This window comes from Hirundo rustica, chromosome 4 (genome assembly GCF_015227805.2).
Source record: "Hirundo rustica isolate bHirRus1 chromosome 4, bHirRus1.pri.v3, whole genome shotgun sequence".
NCBI lineage: Eukaryota > Metazoa > Chordata > Aves > Passeriformes > Hirundinidae > Hirundo > Hirundo rustica.
In genome coordinates this window covers 75,631,395-75,645,659 of record NC_053453.1, presented here as the reverse complement: position 1 = coordinate 75,645,659, position 14,265 = coordinate 75,631,395, and the positions used below count along the sequence as shown (strand labels likewise).

The 14,265-nt window shown below is 42.9% G+C and overlaps 1 protein-coding gene across 9 annotated transcripts in view; it reads left to right on the top strand.

Annotated features, from left to right (window-relative positions):
* Positions 1-324: 324 nt before the first annotated feature.
* The window catches only part of WNK1 (WNK lysine deficient protein kinase 1), a 100,468-nt gene continuing 86,527 nt past the window's right edge, over positions 325-14,265 (top strand). For 8 of the 9 annotated variants that reach the window (XM_040062115.2, XM_040062114.2, XM_040062111.2 and 5 more), the window contains exon 1: positions 325-1,092. In XM_040062115.2, the coding sequence (XP_039918049.1) occupies positions 325-1,092 (768 nt within the window). The remainder of the gene's footprint in view (positions 1,093-14,265) is intronic. The other variant, XM_040062113.2, reaches the window with a different exon arrangement.

Below are 14,265 nucleotides of genomic sequence, written 5' to 3'. Positions count from 1 at the left end.
GTCTCCCCGCTCGGGGGGCCCTCCCCGGTGCTCGGGCGTTCCCTTCCCTCGCCGTCCCCCCGCTCCGACCCGGCGCCCGGTGTCCGCTCCCGGTGCTCCATGTCGGCCCCGCCGCCCGGCTCCCCGCCGCAGGATGGATGCAGACGCTGACCGGGGATCCACCCCGCCGGCCCAGCCTCCCAGCTCCGCCGCGAGGAGCCCTTGGGACCCTCCTCTGTTGCAGCTGCAACGGCAGCCGCGGCCGGGCGCGCTCCCCGCTCAGTGACCGGCCCTCGTCGCGCCTCCCGCCGCCGCCTCGCCGCAGCCGCGCTCCCCCGGGGCACCATGTCGGGGGACGCCGCCGGCAGCGGCCCCCCGAGCCCGCGCTTCCTGGTGCCGCCGCCGCCGCCGCCTAAGAACGGCTCCAGCTCGGACAGCTCCGTCGGAGACAAGCTGGGAGCCGCCGAGCACGGGGCCTCCGGCTCCGGCGGAGCTGGCGGCGGACCGGGGAACGGAGGCCGCAGCGAGGAGTACCGGCGCCGCCGCCACACCATGGACAAGGACAGCCGGGGGGCGGCGGCCACCGAGCACCGCTTCTTCCGCCGGAGCGTGATCTGCGACTCCAACGCCACGGCCTTGGAGCTGCCCAGCTTGCAGCCCGCGGCGCCCTCGGCTCCCGTCTCGGGAGGCAGCGCGGCTCCCTCGGTGTTCCCTCCCGAGGGTGCCGGCCGGACCGCTTACCCCCCTGTCACCGCGGCCGACTCGCGGCCGCCGCCGCCCGCCCCGCTCCCCCTGGAAGGACAGACTGCTGAGGAGCCCCCGGCCGCCAAGGATGCCGCCCCGCTGCTGCCCAAGGAGGAGGAGGAGGGGGACGAGGCGACTGCGCTACCCCCTACCAGCGCCGCTGGCAGCCTGTCAGCTGCCAGCCGGGAATTCGAGGAGCGGAGGACGCAGCAGGAAGACATCGAAGAGCTTGAGACCAAGGCGGTGGGCATCTCCCCGGATGGCCGCTTCCTGAAGTTTGACATCGAGATTGGAAGAGGCTCTTTCAAAACCGTGTATAAAGGACTGGATACTGACACCACTGTGGAAGTTGCCTGGTGCGAGCTACAGGTAAAATAAATAAATAAAAAACGTGAATTATCACAGCACAGTCACTCTCCCAGGTGCTAGTCATTGTGCTTGAAGGGGTGAAAGCCATCAGCTCGAGGTCTGCTTAATTCGGAAGGAACCGCAGACCTTACCTGAGGCAGTCCTTTGCGAGAATGGTGCATCCTTTCCGTAGTGTCACTTTGCTTTTAATTATTTTAAATGCTGTGCTCTCTGAAGAATCTTTTAGCTTTATCGTCACAAAACGTGCTACGGTTCTGTTTCGTACAGAGTCTTGCATTGTATGCCTCCAAAAGATAGTTTGGAGGATTGTAAAATCACTCGTGTGCAGCTTCAGGGAGGCTGAGGGAAGATGTGTAAGTGAATGTGGACTTGAAGCTACCCTTAGTGTTTCAGGATTTAAGTGTTTTTCTTAAGAAAAAAGTGAAAACAGTAATAATGACACAGACATTTCATAGGTAGTGGCAGTGGATTCTTCTGGGGTAGATAGCTCTAGAGTATACACAAGTCATGTAGTGTATCACACCATTTAGTTTTACAAAGCTGCATTTTTTATTCCAGCTTCCAGGGTTCATACTTGTTAACAGGGGACAAGGGAAGAAAGAAATTGCCTTCTTTCTGAAGCTTTAGAAAATGCCCTAAAGTTTAGCCTTTCTAGATGACTGGTGGATTAAACTGCTCTTTTACCAAGTTTCCAGACCGAGTAGAGCCCAGTCTGAGGATGGCAAGAACACCCTTAGCTCTTGCGAGTCAGAGCTTGTGTAACAGACGCAGGTTGCTGTGCAACAACCTGAAAAGAAGTGGCGAGAGCTTGGAGTACCCAGGAACGAATACCTGGTGTGCTGGTTTGTTTTCAAAGCCTCAGAGTTAAGTTAAAAGGTTTAGTGTTTGTTTTTTAGTGTTGGGTTTTGGTGCAATTCACAGAAGGGCTCGTGTAGTACGTCTTTATTATTGGTTGTGTTCCCATCCAATTTGGGGCAGACAAAAGAGCATTGGGTGAAAATCCCAAAACTCTTTGTAGGGTTTTTAAGCAGTTGGTGGCTCACAAATGATTGATTGCAGTAGCTGCACCAGAACTTTCCCAAAAGCACTTGTATATCTGTTCCAGTCAAGCTGAGGGAATTTATTAAAAGATTTCTTAATTTGTATTCATATTTGCTTTTGGATGGTTGCTCAAGCATTTACCAGTATCTTGATTCATTATGTTATTGCCATTATTCTGTGCTTACTAACTGTGGAAGAAAGCTTCCAGTTTTCTTTGTGACCCTTCAGCATGCCCTGCTCCTCCAAGATACAGACTTGCTGTGGTGGTCTGTTTCAGCATTGATTTTAAATTAAATGTGAAATGATCAAGTGCTGGGCTCTGCTGAAGCTTTACTTATGCAATTTGAACTGTGAGGAGATTAATAACCTATCAAAGTTATATGACTTCTGTTTGAAAGTTTAATCTTTTCAATTTTCGAGTTCTGTGACTTTAATCTCTGAAGACTGTTTTAATCTTCACATTTACTGATCGGAAACTAACAGCTTGGCATCAGTTGCTTTTCACCAGCGTTGCCTCTTGGTGTCTTCATCATCATCAGCACCATGTGGACAAACTGAAGAAGCCCCACCTTTGAAGGAATTTAATCAGGAAGCTCATTTTTCGAGGGCGTGTTGCTGGGTTTTCAGTTGATTGGCAAATTTCAGCAGTAGTATAGAAATTGATGTATTGCAAAAAGCATGAATGAAAATATCTGCAAGGGGGAGATACTTGATGTATTGCTCAGAGGGGAACTGCATTGCAGGACTGCCTTGTGAGCGAAGTTAAGCCTCATTCCAAAGGCTGTGTTTTTCCTCTCAGGAGACAGTACAAAGTGGCAAGTTTAACATAGGAATGTACATTTTATAGCTGTTAAAAGTATTTGCTGAAGGAGCTAGACTACAGCTAGTTAGAATACTTTAAGATTAAGTCCTGTTTTATTGTTTGTGACTAGAAAGAAAAGGAGGAACTTGGTATTTACTGGGATGGTGGTTATATCCTCTCATATAGGAAAATGTAATTGTTGATGGGTTGATATTTGTTGTGCATGATTTGTATCAAAGTGAAATCTGCATTCACAAAGATGTTATTAGTTAGATGTTATTAGTTTTCCAGGATGCCATGGTTTGGGGATTGATGAACCTTCAGAGCATAATTATTTTATTAGGGAGATGTGAATTATTTTTTCCATGCTGTGCTACAGTAACCATAACTAACTGATGGTTCCTTTTAATTGTCTTGAAATACTCTTCCTCAGCAATAACAGTTTTTCTCTGTATTCCTGCTAGCACACGTGGGCATCTGAAGTGTCCCAGCTCCCCAGAGTCTTCCAAACAGTGCTACTGAAGATTTTGTGTTGGTGTCTGGCAGAGTGACTTTTTTATTCTGAATAATGCAACTATGCCTAATTTTTTTGTATGTGCTCTGTAGCAATGAAGATCAAAACCTGGGACTATGACTAGGCTTCCTTTCAAAGGAAGTTTAGATGCTGTTTATGAAATGCAGCTTGTGTTCCCAAGTTAGTGAGACTGTGGAGGATATTGCTCATGTCCTCAAGGCTGTTGAATTGCCTTGTAATTGAATTGCCCCTTCTGCTTGATGAATTGAACTGTGGAGGAAGTGGAACGGGGAAGAGCTGAAATTCACTCTATGACTTGCTGGTGTTCTTAGTGTCTCCAGCAAGCCAAGGTCCTGGCCAACACTCTTTATTTTTTCTGGATTTGTGGAAGATGAGATAATTTTGTTGAATGTAACAAAAACCCAACACAGCTGTGACTGATGGACTGTCCTAGTTTGCTTTGTGACCTGTCCATATGAAGCTACTTTAAAATATTGTGTGCAGGTGTTTAAATGCAAAATACCTGCCCTGCTGTGAATGTAGTGGAGCTGTGAAGAGCTCAGCAGCTACTGCTGCCAGCGCTCAGCTTCAGTTGCTGCGGGGAAATTGTTGGTGTAGTGTTGGCCTTCAAATACTTTTATTCCCCTTGTGTGTGTTCATCTCATCTCTAGTTATTCTGAGTCAAGTGTGCCTCCTACTGTTGTCATTAGCACATCCCGTAAATTGACTAAAATAGTAGTTAGACTTACTAATTAAAGAGCTTTTAAGTAGGTAGACGTTGACAAAAGTGGTCTTTGTAAATTATGCTTGAGCAGTGAATTTGTCACCTCTGTACAGTTCAGGTAATGTCGTGGCTAAAATGTGATGCCTTTCCCTGGTGCTTTAAGTTTGCAAAGTAATACTCGTGTGCCAAAAGTAGCAAGTCACATAGTTGGCTGCAAAACCCAAATCTTAGTGCTATTGTGTCATCCCTCTGAGTCCCTGTGTGAGTGGTTTTAAATAGAGATTGTAATTTAACTGCTGGTTTACAGAGCAGTACAGTTTGGTGCAGTCAGTTGCCGGACTGCAAAATCTTCTGTCCAGAATCATATTAGTCACTTTTCAGATCGGAAGGCGCTTGCTGATGTGGAGGTAAATTGGGCTCCTTTGAACTATTTGTCAGGCATCTGAAGACTTGTACCTGTCATTTGGGCAGTGTGTTCCCTTAAAGGAAGCAGGATTTATAAACTGTTACCGTGGAGGTGTTTGCACTGGTTGAAGGCGCGTTCCTGGTACGTGGTGTGCACTGCAGAACAGCCCTGCGTGTCTGGTGAGCTGTGTCCCTCCTGTCCCCTGTGCTCTCTGACACAGAAGCATGGTGCATGAGTGCACCTTCTTGTGTTCTTACTCTGGCTTCAGTGTGGTGTCAGGTTATTCTGCTGAAGGATTAAAAAGGAACTGGGGGTTCTTCCTGAGCAGCACAGAGTCTCCAGGGGTAAGAAATGGGTTGGACAGGTGAAAGTGGTGCACGAAGTTTGTTGTACTCATTACTATTTTGAGGGAAAGCTGACTGTGAATTTGGTTGCTTTCAGTTATAAGTCACCTGAGTAATAAATTGGTGTAGGTTACATGTGTGCAGTTCTCTAGCAGATGTCTAACTACAAACCAAATGTAGTGTACAAACACTCCAGCTTACAAATGGATTTTTCTTACGTAGGAAACAGCAATGAAAAACCAGCTGGGAACAAGCATAATGCCTGAACTAGATGTGAACCATGAGATTCTGTAGTGCACTCTGGTAAAAATGATAATGCAACTGACACTTTGTAGCAGGAAACAGCGAGGTACTAAATAATATTTCCATCTGTCAGAATTTTTCTGAGTCTAACAATGTTAACTTAAAACTCACAGTGCAGGAAGTGGCTTGGATGTGATGTATAGCTTCACTCTTAATGACGCTTCAGATTTAATGATGCTTATCTTTATCTCGTAGCCTTTAAGCTATATTTAATGGTGATTTTTAGGTCAGCAGACAACAATGGAATGCAGTTCCTGTACTCTGGAGTATAGACTCCACTGCAGACTTACCATGATAAATATCAGCTTGCTGAAGTCAATGTATAATTCTTGAAATTCTCTATTCTCTCTGGATGGGCAGAGCTGAGAATGTTTTAGAAGTTGCACATTCAAGTCTGACAACCAAAAAAGGTCTTGTGTCACATAACTGTGGCGTCCTGTAGTCTTTTGGTTTTGTTTTTTTTTTTTTCTTTTTAAAAAGCTGGCTGCATATTGCTCACTAGGAGTCCTGACTGCAAAGATGCTGGCTCTGATGCACAATCATGTAGCTACATTAAAGCAAAATGGAAAACCAGATCTAGACCTTTCTGCATTGAGAGGAAGCTGGGGAGTGTGGAGCTGGAATTCATCTGTCAGGCACTGTTGGAAAATGATTACATTCTGTTAGTTCTGGAGAAATAGTCAATATCCTGAAACAAATATGCATTCTTTGAAAGCTCTGACTGTGGTTTAATTCTGATTATTTAAAAATACATTTTCTGAAACTTTTGCTGGAAGGTGTAGTCCAAGTCTAATGCAGTGTGCTGGCTCCCATGCCTGCCCTGTGCCTCACATCAGTGTTTATAGTGCTTTACTAGTTTGTGAGCACAGTCGTGTGGCTGCAGCAGCAGTTGCCTCCTGTTTGTGACTGCTTCTGGGCCAGCTGCGTCATTGTCACAAATGTAGATTAATCAAGGTATCTGACAATCTGTCAACATCATGCTGTCCTTATTATCTCTTCTGTTTTCAGCTCTACGAATTGGAAAGTACTGGGAATAAAATCCCTAAAGCTGTAAGTGTACAGTGGGCTTATGGCACTTTCAGGGTGCTGGATTTCCAAGTGTGTGTATCCAGGGAACTTGAAATTTTGTGCAATAAAGTCTAAATTTTCACTGGTTTTCTATGTCATAGGGCAGAACAAATCACTGGTACTTACTGGCTTCAAATCTCTGATGTGAAAGCTGCTCCTTTAGCTGAAGATGAAAACCCAGCCATATTCTCGAGTGTTTGTACTGTAATTGATACAATTGACAGCTTGATAAATGACATGGGAAAGGAGCCAGACTAATTACCTGCAGAAGTATAAACAGTGGTCAGGCTTCCTCAGACTTGACAAAGGTGACCCTGAAAGAGAGAAGGGAGCTTTTGAAGTACATTCTGGAGCTGCAGCTGTTAGGAGACCTCTCCTTCGGAAAATAATCTTACCTCAAAGGGGTATCACTTTTGGAGATGGCTGTGCTTCAATTTGTAACTGGCTGGTCGTGAGGCAGTGAATATAATCGGATAAGTACGTTCTGAAAATGCAGCATTTCTTAGGGAAATAAGCAGGCTCTTATTTGTCAGTTTGTGTGGGTTTGAGAGGTGCACAGTTAAATCTCTTAAATGAGATTTGGTTTGGGCTGTTCTGGTTTAAAACACTTAGCTTCATAACAAAACTTTTGAGGGCTGAGGAAAAGTACTGGGTCTATAATCTTCCTTTGTAAGGGAAAAAAAACCCACCTGATAAAAGCTCCCTGGAGACATCCTGTATAGAGTCCTTTGAGAGCTGTGGAGCAGAGTAATAAATAAAACAAGCAGTAATAGATCTGTGGTAGTCTCCATGGATGCAGTGCATGCTACAGTGCAGTTTTCAATCCCACTTGGTTAGCAACATCCCTCTGGGCCACATGTTCTTTTTTTGTCTTTTCTTATTTTGTCTTTGTTGGTTTTGTTTCTTGCAGCAGCTTGTTAAACATCGCAGCTCTGACTGACACCCAGGTTCTCCATGCTGCATGTGACACAGCTGGTGCTAAGCAGTGGCAGTCTCGATGCTTCCTGTCATGCATTTCCTGTAAAGATTACCGACCTTTTTTTGAGATTACTAATTGGGTCTTGCAAATCATGCTTGAGTTGAAATAAAAGTTGAGTGTTTTTCTGTTTAGTTTGTCAGTCTACGTAATGGATGTAACATTTAAGTTATAAGAAAGATAATAATTGTCATGTAAATTTGCAGTGTTCCTGCAGCTGGGCATAGGACTTTCTCTTGTTTGTGGGTTTTGTTGTTGTTGCTGTTTATTTTTAATAGCAGATAATAGGAAGTTGCCGATTTTGACTCTTAAAACTTCAGATAATGATACTGTGGTTTTAACTAGATCATGATGTGTGTACACCACACTTGGAAAAATGCTCTTCCAGTACACTTGGAACAGTTTGTATTCCAAATAGCAGGATTTGTCGTGCTGAAAATTGATTTCTTGGAGTAGTTGAAGGCTTTCATCTAACACGAACCATCTGCATATCTTTTAAAATCTGTTATTTAAATTCTTGTCCAGATGAACAAGACTCTGTTTTTATGCTGGCTTCATAAGTATTTTTGTGGAAGCTGCTCACATTCCCTAGGACTTTCCTGTAGGTCAGTTTGAGAATCATTTAGGGTGTGTATTGTACGTTGAACCGCGTTAAGATGTTTTTGGTCAAGATACTGCAGGTATCCTTCTTTCTACTCTATTTCCAGTTTCCTCAGTATATTTACAAATGGTCGTACCAGCACTTCTCAGTGTGTGGTTTTGGTTGTCCTCCTTCCCTTTGGGTGAGCTGGGGGAGGTGGAGAGGTGGCAAGGATCGAATCTGTGCCTCACATGAAGTTGTGCTTGAGACAGGGAGCTTGCTCCTCTCCTGTATTGTGGGCACAGCCTGCAGGATACCCCTAACTCCGTGCTGCAGAGGATAAACCTTGTGTTCATGTTTTGTGCTACGCTGGCCTCTTGACCCAAAAGGAGATCCATGCAGCAAGTTCACCACAGGTGCTGGCAAATCTTTTTTTCTAAAAAGTTAGAATAAAGTAATGGGTGGAATGCAGTGACCAAAATTCAGATTCAGTTCTTAGGCAGTATTCTGAACTTCATCCCACTTGTCGTTTTTGCCTGGTGATGGCAGGTACATTGCACAGATCCAGATTATTCTGAAGTGCTTCAGGATTTGCTTGGGGAATTCCAAGCAGCACTGCCTTACTTTGCCTGGCTCAGGAATAATTTAACATGCTCTCAGGTGATTTTTTTGGCAAAGGGAATGGCAGCCTGATAAAAATTGCACTGGTAGTGTTGTTATATCATAGCCGTCCAGAAGCTATGTGAGTATTAATATGTATCTAAAGCAGTAAGCAGTGTTTGCAAGGGTAGCTCATTCTAAATCACACAAACTGCTATGTTGGAATTTGTCATTTTAGGTCTAAGCAGGATCTTTGGTAATGCTGCCTATATACTTAGACTCTAGAAATCCTTTAGAAAGGATGTTGTATACTTGATGGCCTTGAAACTAAAATATCTATGAGCTTTCAAAGTGATGTGCTGGTGACACTGGAATAAGTGTGTTTAAATGTAGATGGTGCTTTTTTTTTTTTTTTTTTTTTTTTTTTTTTTTCATTATCTGTGTGCCCCAGAACCTGGTTCTGAAGTCACCTGGTTCATCTATTGGGAATCTATAGGCAGCAGTTTTCTGGACAGGACCACTGTGGTGCATTTCAAGCATTCTAATTTTGCAAGTGGTTAGCAGGACTCCTCAGATCTTACCAGTAAAATTCAAACAAAGAGGAAGCTTTGGAGATTCGGGCAGCACCCACACCACAAGCTGTGCTTGGAGCCATGGCCCAGAGTGGTTCTGATCCTGTTGCCTTTGCTGGAAAAGCACTCACTGGCAGAACCTGTCAGGAGGTCCTGCTGTAGGAAGAGAGTGGTGTGGTAAATAAGCTTTGTTAGACCTCTTACATGAGGTAGGAGTGATAGTGTTTCCATTTAGCTGTTCTGGGTCATCCCTTTCATCTGCATGTTTCAGCCATTTCTAGTTTCGTTGTGTCAGGAGTTGAAGATAGTGAGTTCTGATAGCAGGTTTGGGGCTGGCGGCAGAAAGGTCAAGACGGAAAAAAACAATTATGCAATTGTGAGTTTAATGCCAGCGTTTAGTAGAATTTGAGAAGAATAGGAATACCAGTCTCTTTGTATGTAACTGGGGCAAATCTGAAGCAGCTTTGCTGGGCTAAGTGGAAGATAGTACGAGGCTGATGCCAACAGCCATTTGTCTGGTGTTGGCCAGTTCATGTAGTCTCGTGATAGTTTAAAACCACCCAGCTTTCCTTGGACATTTTCCTCTCAGGCTAACCCGGGACTTGCTTCTGCTCTGCCGATGGTTGGTGGCAAGTTTGTAACCCCAGTCTGAATGTCTTTTTACTGCTTCTATCCTTCTATCTCACTAATGACATGCAAACAATAACCCCCAAATAGAACTATGAAAAGCTTCAGCAATCCAGGCTGATTATGTTAAGGATCTGCAAATCTTATGTGAGCTTATGTAATATGCATCTGTTAATGGCAATTTATGAACCGGTAGCTGGTTTTGCTTAAATGTTGCAAAATGTTACCATGTCTGTTTTCAAATCTGCCTCTTTTAAATGAGACTCCTATTCTAACAAATATTTTCCAACATAGAACTATTTTTGGTTTGTCTTGATCTTTATTCAGCTGCTTATGGTATGCTTTCATTTGGTAAATGTAGGTTATCTATTCATGTAAAAATGCAAGATGCTAAGTTAATGTGCTTTATTATAGCTATTTTGAAGCCAATCTACGAGTCCTCCTTAAATTAAAAATGTCATTATGAGGCTAAACTTGAATTAGAGAGTTCTTGAAGCAGTCCATTCAGATAAATATCCTACTGTGAGAAATACTGTCTGAGAAGTGATGGATTTCTTTCTTTTCATTTTATTTTTAATATTGCTCCCTCTGGATGTAGACCAGTAGAGATTGACAGTATGTAGAATGCCCTTTGAGGGTAGGCTTTTTACTTGCATTTGTCATGATTTGGGGCTTAGTCAGTCGTTTGGTTTGCCAGGAAGAGTATGCTGAAAAGGGAGAAACAGCAGAGGTGTCTGATATAAAAATAAGACTTGAAGTTTAGTTTTAGAATGATTTTTTTTTTCTTCCTGTGGCTTTCTCAACTTCCTTTATGTGCAGCCTGAGCTTCTTTCTGCAGACTCAAAAGCAGAAATGTATTTGAGGTTATTTGTGCCAGGAGGGGTGGTAGTGAATTATACAGGGTGCTTGAATTTGAAGTGTTTTGCCTCTTGATGGCAACTGTGAGCCAGTTAAGGTGATGATGTGATTTCTTTTGCTGATCTCTTTATACAAGCCTGAACATATCTGAGAGGTTCAGTATTTACCCTCGGGGGGGGGGGGGGTGGAAATTTGAAGACCCTCAAGGTTGATGCTGAAGACTTAAATGCTGTAGCACCCCAGTGTATTGTGTGTACTTTAAATAAAAACCAACCTGTGTTAACCCATGGCAGTTCCATACCTGAAGATCTGTCACCAATTGTCTTAAATACCCAGGTTTCCTTCCAGCATTTCAGTGCAACTGAATGTGACTGGCTGTCTATGATAACATTTCAGATAGGAAAAATAGCCAGGTGCCTTGACTTTTATCTTTGGACTGTGGTTCAGAAAAAATGGTGTTCTTCCTCCCATCCAGTATGGAATCTTATTTCTGAAAGTTGGGCAAATCACAGAAAACCTAGCAGAACTGAAGTTTGAATTATTGCCGTTGGAGAGCCTGAAATCTGTATTTATTGTTGACTTAAGTGGGTTTTTTCCAACAAACTTTGAGAGTTAAAAAGCATTTACAAGAAAAGGTGAGGAACAGCAAAACCCCTTGTTTCTTAGGATGCACGTGACATTTCAAAGTTTTGGGACCAGGCAAGTTTAAAACTATTAATTGATTCTGAGAGTTCCTATTGCTATGAGTGGCTAGTTCATGAAAGTATCACTTCAATACTTGTTCTGAACTTTGTGGATTTCTTGCTTGTTTTTTTTGCCAAAATGCATCCCTTTATAGTCTTAGATTAGTAACCTCTTATTGAGTAGGCCACCTACCATGGATATGCATCAGTTTGTGTTTTCTTTACAGATGAAATATTTGTGTAACTTTCATGAACATGTAAAATCATTTTATGGGTGCATTCAGGCTTTGAGCTGCATAAGCCCAGCAGCCTGTAAGGTTGAGCATTTCATTGCTGTTTGTTGTGGGTTTTTTAGTATTTTGTAATAGATTGTGAATGTGCATATTTTGCCTTTGAAAAACTTTTGAGACCATAATTTAAGTGTTAGCAAGAATGTTTTTGGAACTGGAGAGACATCTATCCCACACTAACATCTGTGGCTTAGTTAGTGGGTTGATGACTAACTGCTCCAGAAGGTTTTCTGGGTCAGTTTTCTAAAATACATAGTTGAATTGGTCTGAAGTGTAGAGTTGAACAAGAGTGAGAAACTTTATAGTCTTGCTGCTCCAAATGTAGAAATTTTCTGAAAATTCCTGGTGTACCCAAGCTATAAATGGTTTCTCCTTGATAAACCTGTACTGTAGAGTTCCATGATTTGTTGGTCTCTGGGAGGAAGCATCCTTAGATTCTAAAGCCTGTGGGTGATAGGGTTATGATTGGAAGTGGGTGATAAACTGATTTGGAATACAGGAAAACTAACACTAGTGCAGTGATTATGTCGAATGGTGAAGCAAGGGAACGGTCCGGTTTTGTGAAGAAAGCCTAAGTAGCTTTAGATTAGGTTGGGCTAACCAAAGGAAGTAAGCCAGGATCAGCTGTGCTAAAGCAGCTGGCTGTACTTTCAACATCAGCAAAATAATTCCCGAAAATCTTTTATGGAAGGCTCTGTTATTTACTATTACTGCAGATTGCCGGTTTGAGTTCCGAATTGTTCGGCCGAAGGTTTGCTTTGCTGCAGTTCTGCAGAGGTTTGACCTCTGTCAGAAAACAGTTGTGGCTTCTAATGTGGCAGCTTCTAAGATAATACCGAATTTCTGGAGTACGCTTGTGATGTGTGACTGTGCTCTTGTAGCATGTCCAAAACTGCGTATTGCTCAACTTCTGGTCTTGATAACTTTTTGCAACAAACCACATGGTTTGGGTAACTGTAAAATTCGAAGGAGCGACACCACGTTAAATAAAGAGCTGATAACTATCAGGTAATGACGCAACTCATAAGCGTTAACTAAGTCGGTGTGGATGACTGCAGTTAAAAAGCAGCAGGCTGTGAATGTAGCGATGTTTTAAGGGTAATTTGTCACTTAAGAGGGGTATGAAATCTGAGGAAGTTGGCATTGGAATTTAGAATGGAAAGAATGAGTTGGTTGATGATGTAGAGAACTATTTTCCACTTTCCCTTTGACTTCTGTCCTTATCTTCTCTGGCAATAATATTCAGGGAAATGGTATCTTTTGTTTCTCTTGTTCCTGTGTGGGAATGGTAATTGTTCTTGCTTCTTACCTGTTCAGGAAATATCCTCATTCCTCCCCCTCCAACAAAACAGCATATCAGTCATTGCCAATGTCATTTTTTTGCTTTATTTTCTAACCTTGGCCTTCCTGAATCCTCCTGTGGTCCCAGTATAAGCCATGTGGCAAAAAAAGGATTTTATTTCCCCCCCTCTGGAATGAAGCAGATTTTGTTACCTGTGTTCAGTACCCTATGTAAGAGAAGAAAGAGCACGTTTAAGACCTGCATCTAAGCTTTGACTCCTTGAACTGCCTCATCCAAACTTAGATTTTCCAGCTGGTAAGTCAATCTTACCCATGGAAATGTGCTTACTGTTCTCTTGGGAATTTGCTTTATATTCTTGCTTTTTCCCTTCCCCCTTCTCAAAGCCAAATTTCTTTCCAGGAAGGGAAAAAAAATCCATGGAGTAGATTGAGCTTCAGCTGAATAGGGTGTCTCATTTCAGATATACTTTCTGCGGCTACTCAAATGACCAAAACATAAGTGACAGCTGAGTTGTCTGTTTGTCATGGGTCAAGGGCAGTCCAGCTCAGCAGTTTCCCTTTCCTCTTCCCCGAGTTTTGTTTGGAAGCAGTAGTGATTTGCCATTTTATATGGTCATCCTCTTGTCATAAAGACCAGATGGAAATACATCAGTTGTTTCATGTATAAATATTCAGTCCAACAGCTGTGCGTTTATCAGGAGTCACTGGGATCACAAGTGGGTGACCAAATAGTTTGTTTAGAGGGCCATGAGTATTACTCTAACTCGAAATAAAACTGTCCCATGAAAATGTTAGAAGTAGTCCAAGACCCAAATAAAGAAGAAGGAATGAAGGCGAACCATTTAAATGCAACCCCCTTTTTTTCAGATGAAGTTACAGTTTTTTTCTAGGGTATTACAGAAGTCTTCCTGGGCTAAAGAAAATGTTTCATCCACTGAGCCTGCATTCTACTGACACTGTTTCTAAAGTAGCTAAAGGATTGCCCTGAATTCTAAGTCTCCTTCCCTTTTGTAGTTTTAGTAGGTAAGAATACTTATCCAGAGTATCGCCCCCGGTCTTTTGGCCAGCTGATAGTCTACAGTCTGTGTTTCAATGCGTATTTCTGGCAAAAAAATTGAGGTACCTGTGTGATTCTGGCTAGCAGTGAATTGAGTGTAATGAAAGTTGTAATAAGTCTGCTTGACACGGATTATTAAGGGGGTTAACTTGATTTTGCAGGTTGCAGAGGGGTTTTTTTGTGCAAATAAGGCTATTTGTTCCAATAATATTGAGAAAGGGAGGGGTGGGGAAGGCTGCCAATGGCCATTGGCTGTTTGGTTACAAAACGTCATGTGCTGCATGGGCTGCTGAGCATAATGTGAAACAAAGTGCCATAAAAAAAATGTTGAGTGCTAAGTCCATGACTGAAAAAACACTTTAATGGGAGAGTGGGCATGGTCATTAACTTAAAATAGCTTCACTGCAGAAAACTATTGTAAAACAA